The sequence below is a fragment of the Paramormyrops kingsleyae genome, chromosome 16, assembly GCF_048594095.1.
Source record: "Paramormyrops kingsleyae isolate MSU_618 chromosome 16, PKINGS_0.4, whole genome shotgun sequence".
Taxonomy (NCBI): Eukaryota; Metazoa; Chordata; class Actinopteri; order Osteoglossiformes; family Mormyridae; genus Paramormyrops; species Paramormyrops kingsleyae.
Window position 1 is genome coordinate 9,730,892 of NC_132812.1, and position 20,573 is coordinate 9,751,464.

A 20,573-nucleotide genomic window follows, 5' to 3' on the forward strand; every position below is an offset into this window, starting at 1 on the left:
AGCCACATGGGCTCGGGGGGAGGTCGAAGATCAGATGAAATAGCACTGCTTTGAGTCTCCCTCTTGCTCCAGTGATGATGATGATGTCAAAATCATGTCTCTGTGAAGATCCTGTAGAGAGGCTGATTTCTGACAAGGTGCCAGGGTGGGGGTAGAGGAGACTGTCAGCGACAGCCTAAACCCCCCCCCAAGGGCAGCTTTAGCGGGGTCGGGATATCGGACAGCCTTAAGCAGTATCCTAGCCAGCTAGCAGCTTGCAGGCTGCGTTGTTATCGTTTCGTTCCTGCATATTGCTGGATGTTCATCCATCCATACTGACCAGCGACAGTTATAAATGGCCGCCCCCGGCTTTCTCAACAGCCAAGATTAATTTCAGCCGACTCCTGGGAGATCTCATCGGATAGAGACGCTGTTACCGATATGTGCTTTAGCCGCACATACTGATGAAATGTGCACGTAAAATCAAAGTGTCATCTATAATAGTGGGGAGGGGCTGCCAGACATCAGCCAAGACCTCCATTTTAATTGAATTTCTGTTGTTCTTTTGTATTCTTTAACGGCTTGACAGCTCGGGGTGTCTAGTGTAACTACTTAATTGGCTGAGTGTGGCATGTTGCTTAAAAATGTTCTCATTGGCTTTAGAAACAAACCTGCCTCATTATTTACAGGATATTTCCTTGGCATCTGTGTTCATCTCCTTTCACTTCTTCTTCATTTCATGTTTTTGTCTGCATGTTTTGTTCTCCTGCATGGCTCTGCACTGCACTGTGCTGCAGCATATGAAACCTCGACGCATTTCGGGTTTGTCGAGCTGCTGCTCATGTTGCATAACGATCAGAACCTCATTCCAGATGTTTCTGTCCTTTTCTTTGCAAGGAAGGGCAAGTTCCTGTACAACTATGAGAACTACGGGGCCACGGCCAAGGACATCGTGGACTGGATGAAGAGGTGAGTAACGCCACTCGCCGTTGTCAGGGGGATCTGACCCTCGAACCTGGAGCATCAAGGGGGCCTGGCTGAGGGCTAGCGAGAGGAGGAACGGCAACTCCACGCATCACTCCTGCACGCATGCTCACGTGGGAGACGACCCTGCTCCTGCAGTATTTCTGGTGATTGTGTCTGTCCCAGATGGCAGCTGGTCAGAGCGCACTTCCTCATAAGGACTGTAGGGCGGCGGCAGGGAACAGAGATGGCAGCAGAGCTCAGGGACGGCCGTGACTGAGGCCAGGGAGATGAGGGTCGTCTGTGGGGTGAAATGGTTCCGCTGCTCTGCAGGGGGTTCTGTCAAATAAACTGCACCCACTGCTCTGGGCCGGGGGCTCAAGGAGGATGTTCTGATCGCCAGACATGCACAGGGTAGGAGTCCTTGTGATGCATGTAGTCTCCACCAGGGGGTACGAGCCCCTCCCCGGACATCCTAGTACCACCTCAGCCTCCCCTGTTGGCGGTGCAGAGCTGAGAGCCTGTCCTGTAACACTGCGACTCACCATAAGGTTAGCTTGACGTGTGGTCGCCAGGCTCTCTACTGGTCAAAGGTCACATAGGGGTAGGGCAGAGCAGTACAGGAACCTCCCTGGAGGTCTGGGGGTGCTGCCCCACATCTGCCTGACGATAAAGGGCTCTTCTGAGGGCCTGCAGTGATCATGGGGGTAATGCTTGCGTCGGTGATTATTAGAGCTTTCACAATTACTCTTACTATAAAGCATCGATTTAAATTTTCCTTCTCGATTACTCTGCAATGTGCCAGAAGGAAGACGCACATAGCATATGAGGGCCCAAGTAATTTTATTTCCATTAAAAGCGAATGAAAATGCAGTCATCTGTAAGTATTGCAAAGCAGAACTGAATGACTTCTGTGTAAATATATCTTAAAAAGACATTTGGGAAAATAAATAATGCGAGGTAAAGCATAGATATGTGCCATTTAGCCTTGGAGTAGCCTAGCCTCTCTTTGTCATCACGTTGACTAAAATTATGTAGCTTAATTTACTTTTCTACGATTTCCTGTATGTCAGAATTATCGCTGCAAACACGACGATCGTCTCTGTCACTGAGCCACATCATCTTACATAATACAGGGTTGCCAACTTCGGTCAGCTGGCTGGCGAGAAATTTTCAATTCTGGTTTCCTTCCACTGTTCAAAAACGTGCAGCTTAAATGAACTAGCGGTCTTACCTTCTGTGTCACTGAGTGTGCACCCTGCAGTGGTTGGTTGATTCCTGCCTCACGCTAATCATGTTTTATGTTATGTATAAACGGTAACTCGATAAGTTGTCAGATTAATCTGTATTTACTCTGTTTTTGATGTAATCGATAGTGACAGCCCTAGTGGTTATGTCGGTGTTTTTTAATTCCACCTCTTCCACCCCGCCAACCCCAGCCCCCTCCCTCCTCAGCCCAAAGCCCCCGAGGTTCCCTGGTCCGAGACTGACTCCGCCGTCCACCACCTCACTGAGGACACCTTCGACAGCTTCCTGGAGGAGCACCCATCCACGTTGGTCATGTTCTACGCGCCGTGTGAGTGTTGGCGGCCTCCAGTCTGTCACGGCGGCGTGGGGGGGGGACAGAGTCAGCGGCCGTAATGAAAGATAACGGTGACAGAGAGAGGCTCTTATGAAAAGCAAAAGCTCATTATGAGCACGCTTATGAGGAGCAGATTAAACTGGTTTCCGCTCCAGTGAAGGCTTCAGTGCTTCTTATTAAAACTCCGCCACAGCCTTTATGGAGCATTTCGCGCTCGTTACACAGGCGAGACACTCTGTTTGTGTTTTGCGTCAGCTACGTCCCCCTTAATCTGCATCAGCATCCTGCTCCTTCTGCAATCATAAGTGCTACTGCTCCCCCCCCCACCCCCCCCCCAGTTTGCCTGCCTTACTGGTGCGACCCCACCCTGCTTCCAGGTGTCCTATCCTGCTTTCTAGTGCTGTCTCTACCCTGCCCTGCTTCCATGTGTCCATCCCCTGCCCCGCTTGAAGGTCCCCTTCCCCTTGTACTCCTCATGCCTGACTGGGGGGGGTAGTATCCACCTCTGGCTTGCCTCAGTACCCTTGGGGCAGTGTCCCCCCCCACCTGTCTCCCCTCAGTAAGTGGCCAGACCAGCAGGTAGAACTTCACTGCCATGTCACCCCCCCCCCCCGGCAGATTCCCCCACTGCTGCCCCATTGGCTCTCCACCCTGCTTGTATCTACGTGCTGAGTGTTATCCTTCTGCCGTAAATGGATGCAGCGAGTTGGGGTTTGATGTCATTGTCTTTCTGCACGCACCTGCGTCTGCCAGTCAATTACAGTGGATTGAAAGCAGAAGGCCAGGGTCCGGCAGCAGGCCTGGGCGTCCCACCGTGAGGTGAGACTCTTCCTGAGCCCCCAGACTGTGATTCTGGGCTGCCCACACGTTGGCCAGATCAGCTCGCAAGGCTAACAACTCTCTGAGATCCAGAAGGCATCTGGTGCAAAGCCATTGTTCCGTGTTATCACCCCTGTGAAGACAGTTTGATAGAAAATAGACGGTCTGCTTAGAAAAAGAGAACCATGTCAGCAATAAATGGATTTTCAGACACACTGGATTACTGAGCACACAAAGTGCTAAGCGGGGGAGTTTAATATCACCTACAGCAGAGTCTCCCAGCCCAGTCCTCGGGGAGTCCTGGACGGTCCACATTTTTGCTTCCTCTCAGCCCAGTCCTCGGGGAGCCTCGGACGGTCCACATTTTTGCTTCCTCTCAGCAAAAACGCGGACTGTCCAGGGTTCTCCGAGGACTGGGTTGGGAAACACTGACCTACAGGGCCAGTAAGCAGCACTTTGCCAAGTCCATCCCCGCCTGACTCCTGACGCCCTGGGGATTAGATGGCTGATCTGCTTCTGTTTACAGAGCCTCCATGATTGCCCTCTTAATTAGGATTGTAATTGAATGGAGAGCACAGAATGGATCGGGCTGATAGCGTCGGCCTCGCTGCCGCGTGACTCTCCGTGGCACCCGAGATCAATTAGGGTTTTCTCATTACATGGAGCCACCAGCAGGCTCCATCTTTCTTCAGGGCTTCCTCCCACACCATGTGAAACCATGCTGAGGACCGTTGGCTGACCTCAGCTGCATCTCCTCTAGGTTTCCTGTGCGGAAGTTCGGGACGTGTGTCTCCCAGCCAGAAGCAGAGCCTGTGGGATTCTCCTTAATTTTGTGCGGATGGATGGGGGGGTTAGGGTCTCTGAGATCTGCTGTACTCTGAGGCCGCCGTGTCCAAACATGCTGGACCAGGCTGAGGCGTCATGGTGAGACCAGTATATAGCCTCTGGTCAGTAGCCAGAGGCGGCGGCTTCATAACCAAGAGGGAGCAGAAGGATGCTCCCCCCCCCCCCCCCCGAGACCCAGGTGGCTGTCACGTGCCATCCAGTTTGAGCACCATGCTGTCAGTCGCTCTGGTGCTACCATTAATAAAGCCTGAGTGAGACGGGCACTATCACCCCAACTCTCACCTGCGCGTCTTTGGCGATTGAGTGCTCGTTATATGAGAAGATGGCAAGTAGCACCCTGAGAAGAATACGCTCTTCATGTCAGCTTTAATTAAAACCTCACGTTTCTCCTCAGCCGTATGTGTGAGGCTTGCTAAATGTACCCCCCTCCGCTAAATTGGATTCTCTCCCTTGCTGTGTGTAAATGGACCCTTCCTCCTGAATAGGCTATATCCGTCTCCTTCTGTTGTGTATTACACAATGAAGACCATGATGTCATCCCTCTTTTCTCGAACCCGAGCCGCCCCGATTGCCTGTGCCATAACGCTGCGGTCTCTTGGCTTTTAGGGTGCGGTCACTGTAAGAAGATGAAGCCCGAGTATGAAGACGCAGCTGAGGTCCTCAACAGGAACCATGACGTGAGTTACCCAAGGAGCTCATCCAGGAAAGCGTGTGTTCGGGTTTAAGCACCTGCGCTCGGGCTCCGCGCCGGACGGCTTTGGCACAGAGACCCGCTCCTTGGCTTCTGATTGGCTGGGCGTGTCGGGTTCCGTGGTAACGCTGCGCTCTGGAGCCAGGAAAGGGCCAATAAAAGGAGCGACGCTTTGCTATTAGGTCATCCTGCCGGTGTCCCTGCAGTCGTCACCCAGGCCGCTCCACGGGAAAACGCCGGCATTATCTCATAGGGCCACATGCTGAAGCGCTTACGGCTCGTCCCCAGGGCTCTGAGCTCATTTGTTTTTGCCGTTTCCCTACTACGCGTGACATGCTTTCATTTCTTCCAATCAGTTTTTTTTTTTCCTTCAGGGGAGGGGGTGCTTGTTTTAAAATGTGTGCAAGTAAATACATAACATCAAGTGCAGTAAAAGCAAATAGTTATATTTTAAAGTGAAGAGAGACGGGAGATCTGCAACATTGTTGATTCTGGTAACGGGGCAGAACCAGCGACGGCATGCAGTAAGCAGGTGATGGCGTTACGGCGTTACCACAGGCAACGGACAGGTAGTTAAAGTTTAGCACGATTAAGATGTTTTGCTAAGCAGTCGATGCAGTAAAGGTGTTGAAACTCCAAAGCTTCAGTCTCTCACATTGCCCCCCCCCCACCCATTACAGCCTGCAATATTCTTTAAGTCCTCTAAACACCCCCATGCCCTGTTTCCTCGCCCTCTGCAGGGCCCTGGTGCGCTGGCGGCCATCGACACCACGGTCCACAAGAACGTTGGTGAGCGCTACAAGATCTCCGGGTTCCCCACGGTGAAGTACTTTGAGAATGGCGAGGATAGGTACACACTTCCACACCTGAGGACCAAGGACAAGATCATCGAGTGGCTTCACAAGTAAGACAGCTCTCCGTGTTTTCATTGCTGAGAGTAACGGCTGGCGGGGAGGGACGTTTGTTAGGGTTCTTGGAGTCGCTCACAGACGGCCATCATAAAGGCAGTGGCAGACTTATGAATATTAAGTACCTTGCCAACACTACATGGAAACCTGGCTCTGGCTGCCTGCGAGCCCGTGCCCTTGCTGAGCAGAGCTTCACTGCTGCGGTACCATCTGAGATCCCCAGCCGGAGGTCAGTGTGCGTCCGGCACACCTCGCTCTCCAGGACACGCCTTCACGGGGGCGGTGCTGTCTCAGCAAGCAGTGTCCCCGGTAACCTCAGGACAGTCGCCCTTGAGCGTGTTCCCCCTGTCCTGACACTGTCTCGGCACGTCGCCCGCGTCTCGTCAGGTTGTTCTGGAAGCGCAGACGGCAGAGGACGCCGGCGGAGGGATCCGGCCTGTCATGTCTGCAGTTTAGTACCTGTCGGTATCCGGCAGTGTCCCCGATTTCCCTCATCCATCTCGCTGCCGGGAGGTGCGCGGAGAGCCCGCCAGCATCGCTCTCATACAACGGCTGTCTTTCAAACTAATGCCGTTTCTCCATTAGCGTTGGTGCAGTAACTCATGCTAATGTGGCTCCCCCCCGCCAAGTGAGGTTCAGCAGCTTTCCTCTTTTGCTATCAGCCCCCAGGCCCCTCCTCCCCCGGAGCCGTCATGGGAGGACACGGCCTCCAGTGTCAACCACCTTGGAGCAGAGGACTTCCGAGAGGTGCTGAAGAAGAAGAAACACACGCTCGTCATGTTCTACGCCCCATGTGAGTAGGCAGCCCCCCCCCACCCCCCCCCCATCCTTTTATCCATGCAAATGACGGTCCTGTGATGAGCTGCCTGGGTTAGTTCTGTAAATTACTGACTGTTCTGTGAATGACTGACTGACGGTCTTGTGAATGACTGACTGACGGTCTTGTGAATGACTGGCTGACGGTCTTGTGAATGACTGGCTGACGGTCTTGTGAATGACTGGCTGACGGTCTTGTGAATGACTGGCTGACGGTCTTGTGAATGACTGGCTGACGGTCTTGTGAATGACTGGCTGACGGTCTTGTGAATGACTGGCTGACGGTCTTGTGAATGACTGATGCTTTTTATCTGATTGGTTACTGACTGCCTGACTGGCTAGCAGTGCTACTGAAACCTTCTGGATTTTTTCTAGCAAGCCAAGATCTAAGTCAGGAACCATGCAGGGCTAGAGGTATGATAGGTGACTATTTCCTTCCCTCCTCTGTCGCCCCCTGCTGGAGGTCTGAGTATGGACAGGTGTACAGGAAGGCTTGGAACTGACCTACATACCTCATAAGTATGTAATTAGGGTCAAAAGTGAAAGCAGAACCAAACATGCTGATAATCGTTTAAAACGGTTATAAAATCTGCAATGGACAATGAGCAGCTGCTCAGTCTCATTCATCGCCCTCTTGGCATTTCTTTAATTCTCTGTGACACTTTTTCTTGTCAGAGAATTTGTGTGATCAGACATTTAAAGACTCAACCCCTCCAATGACGCATTAATCCTTACAACAGAACGTTAATGTTAAACAAGCTCTCGAGAACAGTGGTGCCTGTCTTTGGAAATGAAAGGCCATTTTGGAAGTTCTGTGATAGTCGTCCACCCCTGACTGCATGTTTCTCATCTTTAATTAGTGGGGGGAAAATTCTGGAGAGGATGAGTGTGCACCCTGTGAGGTTTCACTGTGGTGGAGATGAAGAGGGTCGAGATATTAGGGTTTTCCAGGACCCTCATTATTGATATGCGTTAATGATGTGTGACCATGCCATGCCTGACACAGGAAATTCAACAAACTGACATTTGCGTATTGCGGATGGAGAAGGTCACAGATCAAAGGTCATGAAAACTGCTGGGAAATAAGAACCTGGACTTAAATGCAACCAGTGTCTAGATGGTCTTTACCATTTTGAACCATCTGGAATTCAGGTGGGAAACCCCATTGAAACTCTATAATGAGGCTGATTATAGTTCAGTGGACTTTGAACATCTGCACATGAACATCTGCCTTGGTGCTGACTTTTTGCTTGGTCTCCCTGTGAGGGCAGGCTGACTTACAAAGGTTTTCATGATGCATTAAGTACTCACGTAAATTTCCTTCCAGGTGTCTCTGAAACAGTTTGGCTATGAGAGGTTTAGATGTTGGGGGAGGAACAAGGTTGGGACCGTGTAACACAGGTTCCTGATTGGACCTTGTATTTTGATGTGTGTGTGTGACTGGAGGTCCAGTCTAATAGGGGCTTAGCGGGAACGACGTTCTGCTTGGGGTGTGATGCCTTTGGCTTCATTCATGGACATTTGAAAGGAGCTCAAGTGGAGGTTAGTGCTCTGGAAGGTGAGTAGAGGAGGGTGTCCTCATCGGACAGTGGCTGTCCTGCATAACCATGATGCTCAAACAAATCTGAAGAGCCACAGCAATACACTGCTGAGAGTTGTGTAGCTTGACGTACTGCCTGCAAGGGGCGCTGTTTCTTAATGTGGAACAGTGTTCTTACTGAACTGACTGACTGTTGTGTGGCTCAGCAGGGTAAGCCTGTATGCCTGTGATTAGAATCCCCGCCCGAAATTCTCCTGGGCTGCAGCCCTCACTCTCACCTGTGTATGTGTATGTGTGTGTGTGTGTGTGTGTGTGTATGTCTCAAAGGAAAGCAAGATGGGATGTACGAAAACAAGCATTCCAAAGTACCTGTAATTTTGTAAAAGGCAAAAAAAATATTAATTTCCTTACCTCCTTCGAACAATGCGGTAAACAGAGTGATTTCACTGCCGAGCCCTTGAGCAAGGCCCTTACTTCAGTGACTCCAGGGACTGGCTAACGTCACTTTGAATAAAAGCATCTGCTAAATAAAAATGTATATTAAGGGGCCTGTGGGATTTGGGGCAGTCATCTGTGTACCCCATTTCAGTCATCTGCGTACCCCATTTCAGTCATCTGCGTACCCCATTTCAGTCATCTGCGTACCCCATTTCATCCTTTGCGGGTCGGCATGTGGTCTGGGACGTCAGTGCTCCAGCCAGCAGTAACACTGTTAGCGGGAGAGGAGTCCAGCGTCATTGAAGGAGCGTGAAGCGGTTGATCTGCTTTGAGCAGGAAAGTGGTGGATTCTTATACATCTCCCCCGTTACTCTCAGTCTGCCCTCCATGCAGGTCAGACCTCAGTGTTTGATCTCATACCCCAGTAGTTTTTTGTTTTCTGACGCACCTTCATAAATGCAATTTGCTACCTACCTGCACAAACAACCATTTTTCCACGGAACACGAACACCGGGGGTGTGCATAGAGGAAACAGCCCAGAGCTCGTGAAGCGCTGGGGCCCCCGGACCGGTGAGATGGGCCCTCTTGACCTGATAAGTGGCTGGAATTCAGCTCTGCTCTTTAATTTTAATAATGAATGTGGATAATCGAGTCTCGCACTCCATTATCCATCTCGCTCAGACGGGCCACAGATTAGGTGGCACGCACACTCATGCTTGGCTCAGCTCTGTTCAGAATCAGACACTTTATTTAAATGGCCATGAAATGCACATTACCGTCCCTGACCCGGAATCTGCGTGCTGAGGTCACTCTGGCCCCCACACTCCCCCTGGTGGCTGCCTCCCGCTCAGCGCCAGGGCGATTTTTTTTTTTTTTTTTTTTGAGTGTCTTAGCTTAGGGATCTGCGTAAATTGGCCTGATTTAAGATGCATAATGGGTCAGTTTTGAGGAGCAAAACCCCAGCAACACTGGGACTGAAGCGCAGTCAGGAGGGAACGGTGCAGGGTGATCTGTACTACGTGTGTCCAGCGACATGGCTCAGCAGACAAGCCCCGCGTGAGCCGGGTTTCCGTGCTGCCTGACTCGCCTCTTGGGAGGTCCTGAGGACAGCTTCCGATTGCAGGGTCCGCCACCAACCCAAGGACCAACTTGGCTGATCCACATCTGAAGGGTGTTACCTGCTCTAAGCTGTTTTTATAAGATATTGATTGTGTGCACCAGAGGCAATCACTAGTGCTCCACTCCCCATTGCACTAGTGAATGCCTCTGGTGCACTAAACTGCTGTGTTTACCTACTGTCTGTGTACTCTATGGTGTATTGTATCTACATTGTATTTTATATTATACTGTCGTCTTTGTGCATTTGTATATTGTGTACAGATGTTTTATGCATAGTTTGCTTTATTTAATGTACTGCTCTGTTGATACGTCATTCATGACACAAGACTTTCACTCACTAGTTCACTCGTTCTAGTGATGTGACAATAAAAGTGATTTGATTGGGGTAAGCACATCAGATTGACAGCTAGATGATTATTCCGTTCCAATATAACTGTGTTACAAGGTGCCTCTTTTCTGGTCATTGAGAATGTCCAGATCACTGCATGAGGGTCCCGTTGGTTTTATCAGAGCTCGGTGACAATGAAAACGGTGCTGGAATGAGTGCTGAATGTCAACAGTGATGATGAAAAATTGTCATATGAATATTAACCAAGGCCCTGCACCTTACGGTAAACAGGCAATTTCCAGCCTGTCCAGCTGTAATGGGATGTACAGGTCTGCATGACCTGTTCCTAAATGCTGCTTGTGTGTGAATCTGTGTCCCTTTGTGCTTGTGTGTGTGTGATTTGTTTGTGTCTTTGTGCTTGCGTGCATGTGGTCTGTGTGTGTCTGCGTGTGTGTATTTATGTGTCTGCACGCTTGTGTGTGTGTGTGTGTGTGTGTGTGTGTGTGAGAGAGAGAGATGAATGTTAACAGCTGTTTCCCTGTTTTCCCACCCAGGGTGCCCTCACTGCAAGAACGCTGTGCCCCACTTCACAGCAGCTGCCGAGGGTTTTAAAGAGGACCGCAAGGTGAGCCCATCTCTGCTTCTCCTGCGAGATTACCCCCCCCAAAATCACACACTTGAGGGCCCTTTCGTTAGCATGGCCCTCTGCTTTCATGGTCATCGTTTATCATTCCATATTTCATAACAGAAATAATAAACTGCTTTTCTTGTCTGGAGTGCATTACATGGTGTCATCTTTAAATCTTTCCTGGCTTGTTTTCTCCTTTTCTTTCTTGGCAAGTCTGTCCATTATTCACAGCATAAGAATTTGTCCGATTACCAGGCGGGTCTCTCCCTGTCTCTCTTCACGCTCTGTGCTATTCTCAGATTCGCGTGTCTTAACTTTCTTAGCTGTATGTTCCTGCTCCCCCCCCCAGGGACAATCCCTCATTGGTCTGCAAACCCTTTTTGTCTTACCAGATTGTTTTCCTTTTTGACTACTAAATGATTTAATAATATTAAAAATCCCACTCGTGGGTAGCATATGAAGACATCATTAGTTACTGGTGAGCTGTATCAGCCGACTGGTGATGTTCGTGTTGTGATGGCCAGTGTTGAGCAAGATGCAGCGTGAGATGTTCTGCTGGGCCCTTGAAAGAGTGCCAGGCGCTGCGTGTCATGGCATGACGAAGGCGGCGGCTTGCACCGGAACCGTTACCGAATCCCGCTCAGAGATTTCAGTTGGGGACAGAGCCAGGACAGACTGTGGCGATGCACACCCCAAGCCACTGCTCGCGTTGGCAGATGTGCCATTTAATAACGACTTAAACAGTAACGCTTAACTGTGAGATATGGCAGAGCAGCCCAGAGCACACACTACTCTCCCTATTCATCATCCCGTTAGCCGTGCTGTGACGATTACACTCCTGTCTGTCATCGTCTGTCACGTTTAAAGCAGGTTTGCTCACTGAAAACTCCAAAATTAGCTCCCTGGGAGGTGTTGAAGCGTATGACTGTGAGGCCCAGCAGAACTTGGATATTTTTTGTTTTTCTGAAGGCACACTAAGGTTTTGACTGCTTGTCCCAAATCATTTATATTAATGTGTCTAGGTTTCCTCTGAATGCCAAATGGAGCGACAATGGCAATGTGCCATCACCTTTCAGAAACACTTCTTCCACTTATCTTCTCTGTGTTACCTGCGGGTTCATTGATTGGCTGAGCTGCTGCTTGCTTCCTGTGGAAATCAGCCTATCGGCAAGAGAAGTGGGGGCAGGGACAGCACGTGGTATCCAATGTCCTCTTGCAGTGATTGAGCATCAGTGCCGCCTCCTGGCTGATGGGGCTTCTGGGGTCTTCCTGGAATGATCAGGAGGTGTTTGTGGGGAATGCCTGGCTCTATAGGCAGAACTGTTGTGGTCACATGTGTGCTCAGAAGGTGGCAAGAAGGGGGTACACCTTTCAGAACCTGAAAATTAGGTCAGATTGATTGAAAGGTGTCATTTTGTGCTCACTGTTCAGTCTCTTTTGGGCAAATTGTTGCCAATGTGCGTTTTGCTGCTGGTGCCCAGCTGATCATCTGATAGTAATTCAATTTGTTGCTCTCTGTTGGGAAAAACCAACCAAGATGAAACAGGCCAAAGTCCTTGTGCTCCCCTTTTGAAGGTCTCATACCTCTACAGCCACTGTCCTGATTGATCGAATGCCAGTGTACCATGGCGTACTGGAGCATAAAACACCATGTTGAACCATACTACAGCGTAAAACGGCATGCTGGAGCATAACTCAGCATAGAACAGCTTACTGGAGCGTACCACAATATAGAACAGCTTAACGGAGCGTACTACAGCGTATAACAGCATGCCGGTGTACCACATGTGTACCACAGCATACCGCAGCGTACCGCATCCTAGAAGAGCATACCGGAGCGTACCGCAGCTTAGAACAGCATGGCAGAGTGTACCACAGCATGCTGGAGTGTACCGCAGCTTAGAGCATGCTGGAGCGTACCACAGCATAGGACAGCATGGCAGAACATACCCCAGGGTTCCCGCTGCCGCTCGTCACTCTCGTCATTGACGAAAACGGAACCCATGGTGACGAAGAAAAACTGCATCAAATCGTCACTCTGGCGAATTCAATTTTCAAATGACGAATTTTGAATTTTTGAAAAGTCGAATTTCATTTTTCCCCAATTTTCAACCGTAGCACCCGTAGCGCCTAATCAAAACTGGCCCGGCGCCCCGGACACACGATCGTCGATCATCCATGTCAAATGAGCATGGGCCGTTCTAAAAGTAGCAAATGTTATCGATCGGTGTGGGGACATTCTAAAACGCTTAATGTGAAAACGCTTAATGTGGTTTAATGTACCAAAATAGCGACCAATAATCACCAAATTTCGCACACACACATCTGGTCGTCATAAAGACTTTCACCTGACAAAAAATCAAAAGTGAAATACTGTACAAGGAATATGGACTTTATTTTACGTTAAGCGTTTTCCCCTCCATTGACGCCCATTATAAGGAAAAGGCTTAATGTAACTTAAAGTACCAAGACAGCCACCAAAAATCACTATATTTCTCACACATATATCTGGTCATAAACACTCACCTGACAAGAAATCTAAACCGAAATGCTAAGAATAAGGACTTTATACTACGTTAAGCGTTTTCCCCTCCATTGACGCCCATTATAAGGAAAAGGCTTAATGTAAAATAAAGTCCATATTCCTTGTATTTCGGTTTAGATTTTTTTGTCAGGTGAAAGTGTTTATAACCAGATATATGTGTGAGAAATTTGGTGATTTTTGGTGGCTGTCTTGGTACTTTAAGTTACATTAAGCCTTCTCCTTACAGGCTAATCTGCGTCAATGGAGGGGAAAACGCTTAACGTAAAATAAAGTCCATATTCCTTGTATTTCGGTTTTGATTTTTTGTCAGGTGAAAGTCTTTATGACGACCAGATGTGTGTGTGCGAAATTTGGTGATTATTGGTCGCTATTTTGGTACATTAAACCACATTAAGCGTTTTCACATTAAGCGTTTTAGAATGTCCCTCTCAAAGGTACTATGAAACACCGGGAAAGTATTAGCTTACCTTATATATAGTAATTAGAACATTATTTCCGAAATGCGTACTATACATCATGTTTTCAGCACGCCAGCACGCAAATTTTTACACAGTATTCACGATTCTCCCAACCTTATCAAGTAGACTCGTGACTGGCCCATGCCGTTAGTTGACCAATCACAGTGTGATTGTCAGAAGAGATGTATATTCAGTGAGTTTAATGATTAATTTATTAAGAAGCGGCGAGAGAGTGACTAAACAAACGGATGCTGAAAAAAAGTGAAGAATTTGATTAATAGAAGCAAAAATACAAAGAAAAGTGAAGAATTGAAATCAAACTCCAGGGGGAACCCTGATACCCCAGTGTGCCACAGAGTGCCGCAGAACACCGCAGCATTCCACTGTGTACCACATCCGGTCAAGCATCATGTCTGACATTTTCTAGCTTGACTGATGGCAGTAAAGACACTCGTTCTCCTTTCACCAAAAGTTTCTAACTGCCCCTTACACACACACACTCCCCCTCCCCCATCAGCACTGCCAGGGGGTGGGGGGGGGGGCTCCTCTGTCTGTCATCTGTCTGCTCCTCAGGATGAGTGAAGCTTCCCTAGTTCTGCTGTTACGCCTTCAGGCAGCTGAACTCCTAAGATGATGAAAGACGGGGGAAAGAAGGCATTTTCTAAAACATAGATGTGTGTGCTCTACCTGATGTGCGGTGGTGTAAACATGACCTCCTGAGAGCTGCCAGGGGGATTTGGTTGTCCATAACGACACTTTCTGGATGCTTGTGTCTCCACAGATTGCCTACGCAGCAGTGGATTGCACGAAGGGGCAGAACCAGGAGCTGTGCAGACAGGAGGGCGTTGAGGGCTACCCCACCTTTAATTACTATAACTATGGGAAATTCAGTGAGAAGTACAGTGGAGATAGAGGGGTGAGTGTCGAGGGCTGGTGGTCTGCGTGCTGAACGGAGAGAGAGGGGTGTGTGTCGAGGGCTGGTGGTCTGCGTGCTGAACGGAGAGAGAGGGGTGAGTGTTGAGGGCTGGTGGTCTGTGTGCTGAACGGAGAGAGAGGGTTGAGTGTCGAGGGCTGGTGGTCTGCGTGCTGAACGGAGAGGGAGGGGTGAGTGTCGAGGGCTGGTGGTCTGCGTGCTGAACGGAGAGGGAGGGGTGAGTGTCGAGGGCTGGTGGTCTGCGTGCTGAACGGAGAGAGAGGGGTGAGTGTCGGGCTGGTGGTCTGCGTGCTGAACGGAGAGGGAGGGGTGAGTGTCGAGGGCTGGTGGTCTGCGTGCTGAACGGAGAGAGAGGGGTGAGTGTCGAGGGCTGGTGGTCTGCGTGCTGAACGGAGAGAGAGGGGTGAGTGTCGAGGGCTGGTGGTCTGCGTGCTGAATGGAGAGGGAGGGGTGAGTGTCGAGGGCTGGTGGTCTGCGTGCTGAACGGAGAGAGAGGGGTGAGTGTCGGGCTGGTGGTCTGCGTGCTGAACGGAGAGGGAGGGGTGAGTGTCGAGGGCTGGTGGTCTGCGTGCTGAACGGAGAGAGAGGGGTGAGTGTCGAGGGCTGGTGGTCTGCGTGCTGAACGGAGAGAGAGGGGTGAGTGTCGAGGGCTGGTGGTCTGCGTGCTGAATGGAGAGGGAGGGGTGAGTGTCGAGGGCTGGTGGTCTGCGTGCTGAACGGAGAGGGAGGGGTGAGTGTCGAGGGCTGGTGGTCTGCGTGCTGAATGGAGAGGGAGGGGTGAGTGTCGAGGGCTGGTGGTCTGTGTGCTGAACGGAGAGAGACGGGTGAGTGTCGAGGGCTGGTGGTCTGTGTGCTGAACTGAGAGAGAGGGGTGAGTGTCGAGGGCTGGTGGTCTGCGTGCTGAACGGAGAGAGACGGATGAGTGTCGAGGGCTGGTGGTCTGTGTGCTGAACGGAGAGAGACGGGTGAGTGTCGAGGGCTGGTGGTCTGCGTGCTGAACTGAGAGAGGGGGTGAGTGTCGAGGGCTGGTGGTCTGCGTGCTGAACGGAGAGGGAGGGATGAGTGTCGAGGGCTGGTGGTCTGTGTGCTGAACAGAGAGGGAGGTGAGTGTCGAGGGCTGGTGGTCTGCGTTCTGAACGGAGAGAGACGGGTGAGTGTCGAGGGCTGGTGGTCTGCGTGCTGAACGGAGAGAGAGGGGTGAGTGTTGAGGGCTGGTGGTCTGTGTGCTGAACGGAGAGAGAGGGGTGAGTGTCACGTTTTTGCTCTCAAGGTGGCGAGTGTGCTACCCTAAGGTCCGAGGGAAGCGGGATGTGGCAGGGGGCCTCCAAGTGGGGGTGCTACAATGGACTGAAACTGGAGGGTTCAAAGTCACTGACCGCCAACTTTGAGTGGTGGTCCAACAGGGTCACCCTGAGGTGCTCTAGCTAAACAAGCATGACTGTACTGCTGAAAATGGACCTCCTCTGTAGACCTTTAGGCACCACAGTAAGCTGCTTTGCAGTAACGGTCCATGCTAACCCCATCACTTTTTTCCCATCAACTTGCCAGTTTCACATAATGTTTCATGTGTGTTTGAACGCAACACTGTTCTCTGCACATACTGATGGCTGGGATGTTATCCGTGTGCTGTGAACTTCACAGTGGCTCTTCTAGGCCAGCCTGAGATTAAACTGCTGCATGGTGACCTGACCTATAGCTGACCAAGCTAACCAACCCACCCAAAGAGTCACTCTAATAGGATTTTCCCTCCTTAGGAGGCAGGATTCACTGGCTTCATGCGAAGCCTGCGGGGACACGACCAAGACAAGGTGACCAAGCGGAAGGAGGAGCTCTGATGGGGGTGTGATCACAAAGAGGGCGGGGCCTGACATTGCACTGTCACACCGGCAAGCCCCACCCTCCCAAAGCACTGGAGCCAGACTTCACAACCTCACTTTTTTTTATGCCGTTGTGCCATTTGTATGTTGTTTCTTGTCATCTGACCACTTAAGATCTAGTTCCATTGTTATTTTTATTTTTTATATCACATTTTTTTCCAGAATAATGTCACTGCAGTTGGCTAAAAGTGTTAAACTATGCAATACTAGACCCTTCACTGGCTCCTCATTGGCTAGGAGCACACCAGTGGGCGGTGACCAGTGAGTGAAGGGTTTCTTATACTCGCTAATCACCTCACCAACTGAAGGACCCCTCCGTTAACTCCAGAGGGGAGTACAAAATGTAAATAATTTTATGTTCAGATACTAAGATATTTTTGTATGGCAGGATTCATCCTAGGTCTTGATTTCAGCAAATTAACAAAGCAAATCTATATTTCAAGAATCTACACTGTGGCCTTAAATGTGAGTGAATGGGGTCTACTTCTGCTTCAGGGTGTGCAAAAACATGTCTGGCAATATGAATTTTTTAACAGGTCTATATCAAAATATTAAATTGGTGGCAGTGATTTATAGCAGCATAGTATGATATTGGTTTGTTTCTTTCCCAGTGTTTCAGACATTCATACACATCAGCCATGTTAAATGAGACTGGCCAAAAAGATGGTTTACATGGTTAATGTAGGCCTGCAGTTTGAACCCGAGCTCCAGGGGGGCGCTATGCTCATCATTCTACTGCTTTCATTGGCTGCATGTTTTGGCAGTGAGTCCCAGACAGTCACCGAAGCCAGGCAGGTCACGAGGAGTGCCAGCTCTCAGCTCAGTCTGCCGTCAGACCTTGCCGCTGCCAGGTTGGTTGTGTCTGAGTTTTTGCTCCGACCTCCCTGTCGGCCGGTTAGCTGCCCTTTGTAAAGTGGGTAGCTTTATATAGAGGAAGCTTATGTTTTGCCATGTTCCACAAACCCATCTGTAAAAGTTTTTCAGCCTGTCACAGATGCTGTCGGGTGGTGTCTCTCTTCCATCTCCCTCATTACTGGCCCTCTGTGAACATGACAGGATTTGGGGACATTCGATCTTTGCGTCATGACTGCTATTTTACAGCCATCGAGGGCCAGCTAGTGCAGAAACTGCCATTGCAATGATAAGAGTTCAGAGTGACCCGTCAACATGACCGGTGTCCAGCTAAAAGGTCGTAGCCTTGGGCGTGCATTTGGTGAGCGGTGAGCAGGCCTGCTGTGTTTACATAGAGGAGCAGTGATGGCTTTTATAATCAGGCCGGTACAGATGCTGCACACCTGCCATCCTGTCCTCTGTCTGTGTTTTTTTTTTACTTTAAGATGCCCTCTTGGTCATCACAGCAGCTGGATGAATTCTGAGAATGAGATGAGTAAATACAGGGTTCACGGTAGATGACAGAAGACCAGAAAAAGTTTATCACTCTGTCACCAAGCAGCTGCTTTGGAAGCCTTGGGTTTAAGTTCAAATCCTACAAGGTGAATGGTGGAAGTGTTCTCAGGCAAGGTGCCTGACCCCTGCAGGCTTGGTCAGCATTCAGTGCCGATAAAGGGATCTGCTTCATAACAAATTATGCACATCTGAACATGCTTGCTGGCCTCGTTGGCTTGTCTCTGCCTTTGCCCATCTTGGAGCAAGGGCTTTTCCAGGAGTTCAAACACATCCAGGTCAATGGCTTCTGGGTTGATCAGATGGGTGGTAGGCTGGAGTAAAGGGTTCTGATATCAGAGCTAGTTTGGTTTCTTCGTGGCACCTTCCAGTTCTGTGTAGCTGCAGCTCCTACTTCAAATGGTTTTTAAGTATTTTGTGGCCCATCAGTAGCTGGCCTTGTCTTTTATTACTCAGAATTCAATTTCAAACATAAGGATCTCAGGGATTGCAAGCTAAAATTAAAGGGACCTGTGTGTTATTTGGTTTCCAATATGGTGATCTCAGTTCAAATTACTGGTCTAAAAATTGTCTATATTTGTACATGAGGGGAAAATGTTCAATGAAGTGTCCTATTTGTGTTTGCAGAAGCATTGCAGAAAATCACATACTGCCTGAGGAGGGTTTGAGTAACAAAAGAGTGCAGTAAAAAAAAAAGTTGCACCGAGGGATGGTGTTCAGCCACGGTGCCTGGTAGGTGCCCATCTCCTTGGTCTAGGGTTTGGCTGGTTTGTGTTTGTGGTCCATTTCCAGTTCTTAAAGTGATTCCGAATGAATATTATATATTGTATAAAGAGGGCAATTGTATCCTATTCCAAAGGTTTCCACTTTGCATAATTACAGGGGAGGGGGAGGGGTTAAATTAGCCAAATGTACAATTTTCCCAAGTGAATAAAGATTTTACAAAAAATAATGTTTGCAGTGCGGCTGGTATTTTTGTGTCACCCCTACATTATAACTTTATATAACTAATTAGGGCCTCAGTGTCCTCCCTCACAGCGGATCATTTCCTTCCGGAAATCGGCTTCTCTCAGAGGTGGACATTACAAATCATGCCAAACAAAAAAAAATGTTTCACTTTAAAGGAAAAAAATAATAGGATCCTTCTTAGAAGGGTCACTCTGTGGGACCTCATACAGAAATGTGGAACCAATAATCTTCTCTTCTGTGCTTTGCACTCCAAGCTGTCCTGTACTGTCTTTCTAACACTAAGTTTAATTGTGTCTGTTACAATGCAAGTGCTCTGTCAGCAGCACTGTACCCGGTGACGCTAAGATAATGGGCTAACGGCTAAATTGCAGCTATAGCAAGACAACGAAGTAGTTTACTGTGGGTCTATTCATTAATGCAGAACTAACAAAAAAGTGATTTGCAAATGTAAGCATGAATACCACCGCTAATTCTAACATTGAATTTTGATGTCCAACCTAGTAGATGTTGTCCTTTAAAAACATTTGTCTTCTGCTGCTTGGTCCATCAAACTGCAGGCCCGTGGATGCTTCACTGGGGCCCTTGGCTATGATGCCCCATGGGATTATGGGAGTGGGTGGGCCATTAAGCACCTAGCTAATGACCGCCGTGTGTGACACCCTTCAAGCACGGGCTGCAGCTAATCAACCTGCTTCTCAAACACGCCAGCTGGCCCGGGGTCACCTGGGATAGGCCGAGGTGCTGGAACCATTACAGCTGTATAGTGGACGACCAAAGCGGATCCCCCCCCCCCTTGATGGGGGAGAGGGGGCAGGCACTGCCTCCAGCCATGAGCAGCCTTCTTAGTTTCCGGAATGAAGAGGGAAGCTTTGATGTCGCTTTAGTCATGCATTGGTGACACTTCAGCACAAAGGCATTAATTGTTCTGGATGGTTGGTAATAACCTCCGGGTACTGTGCAAATAGCTGCATTCGTGTTGTTTTCTGAGAGAATGTGACGAGGCCCTTGATGACTGCGTGCGTCCGCAACCCCCTTCTGCGTGATCCCGGCCTGTTTGTTTTCGTCCCTGCGGGGTAAATAAGCCACAGCAGATCCCCAACTCTTGTCCCTGCCTCTTCGCGTCTTTTCTTTCATTCGGCGCCAGACCGTTTTCATGTGCTGCCAGGAGAAGGCAGTCCGGCTAATAAACACGGCATGGCCCTCTGGGGTCAGAGGCCTGCTGGGAATTCTTAAAGGGACAGAGTGCTCTGTCTGCCAGGCAGCTGCCTTTAACCCCCACGTATTGACTGTCAATGTGGGCGAAAGTTCAAACAGGTCCTCAGCGGTGCCTCGGAAAGATGCCTGTTTGTCTCTCAGTCTGGCCTGGTTGGAAACTCCAACTAGACAACTAGTATTAAATAAATAACTGAAAATGGAGGTTGCACACTAAAATGAACACGATGCAGATAGAGCACTCATCCTTTGGTGTCTGAGGCGACCAGTGCTGGCTCTGCTACTGATGACACTTCTTTTTCTGTCAATATATTTCACACAATGTTCAGTGACAGACACCCAGTGATTAATATCTTGAAAGTATGAATATAAATATCTTCTAAATTAAGACCTGAGTAGCATACAGATGGATCTCACCCGGGGTTCGAAATACACAGTGGCTTTCTGGGAGTCCCATTTTTCCGGTGTGCACCTCGACTTTCCAAGTCACATGCACACGCATACGTATAAGTGGGTG

General features: G+C 49.4%; 1 protein-coding gene and 1 long non-coding RNA gene across 4 annotated transcripts in view; one reads left to right on the forward strand and one right to left on the reverse strand.

The window, feature by feature from the left end:
- Positions 1-18,827, forward strand: part of pdia5 (protein disulfide isomerase family A, member 5) — a 36,401-nt gene extending 17,574 nt beyond the window's left edge. For all 3 annotated transcript variants that reach the window (XM_072700148.1, XM_072700147.1, XM_072700149.1), the window contains 8 exons: positions 877-948; positions 2,382-2,518; positions 4,796-4,866; positions 5,621-5,784; positions 6,451-6,581; positions 10,584-10,654; positions 14,442-14,576; positions 16,349-18,827. In XM_072700148.1, the coding sequence (XP_072556249.1) occupies positions 877-948; positions 2,382-2,518; positions 4,796-4,866; positions 5,621-5,784; positions 6,451-6,581; positions 10,584-10,654; positions 14,442-14,576; positions 16,349-16,429 (862 nt within the window). In that variant the 3' untranslated portion in view covers positions 16,430-18,827. The remainder of the gene's footprint in view (positions 1-876; positions 949-2,381; positions 2,519-4,795; positions 4,867-5,620; positions 5,785-6,450; positions 6,582-10,583; positions 10,655-14,441; positions 14,577-16,348) is intronic.
- LOC140578585 (uncharacterized) lies at positions 2,413-13,928 on the reverse strand. Its single transcript, XR_011982848.1, has 4 exons — positions 13,670-13,928; positions 11,767-11,926; positions 3,265-3,476; positions 2,413-2,540 (listed from the first exon to the last, which is right to left on the reverse strand). It is a non-coding gene; the product is annotated as an uncharacterized lncRNA (long non-coding RNA).
- Positions 18,828-20,573: the final 1,746 nt, after the last annotated feature.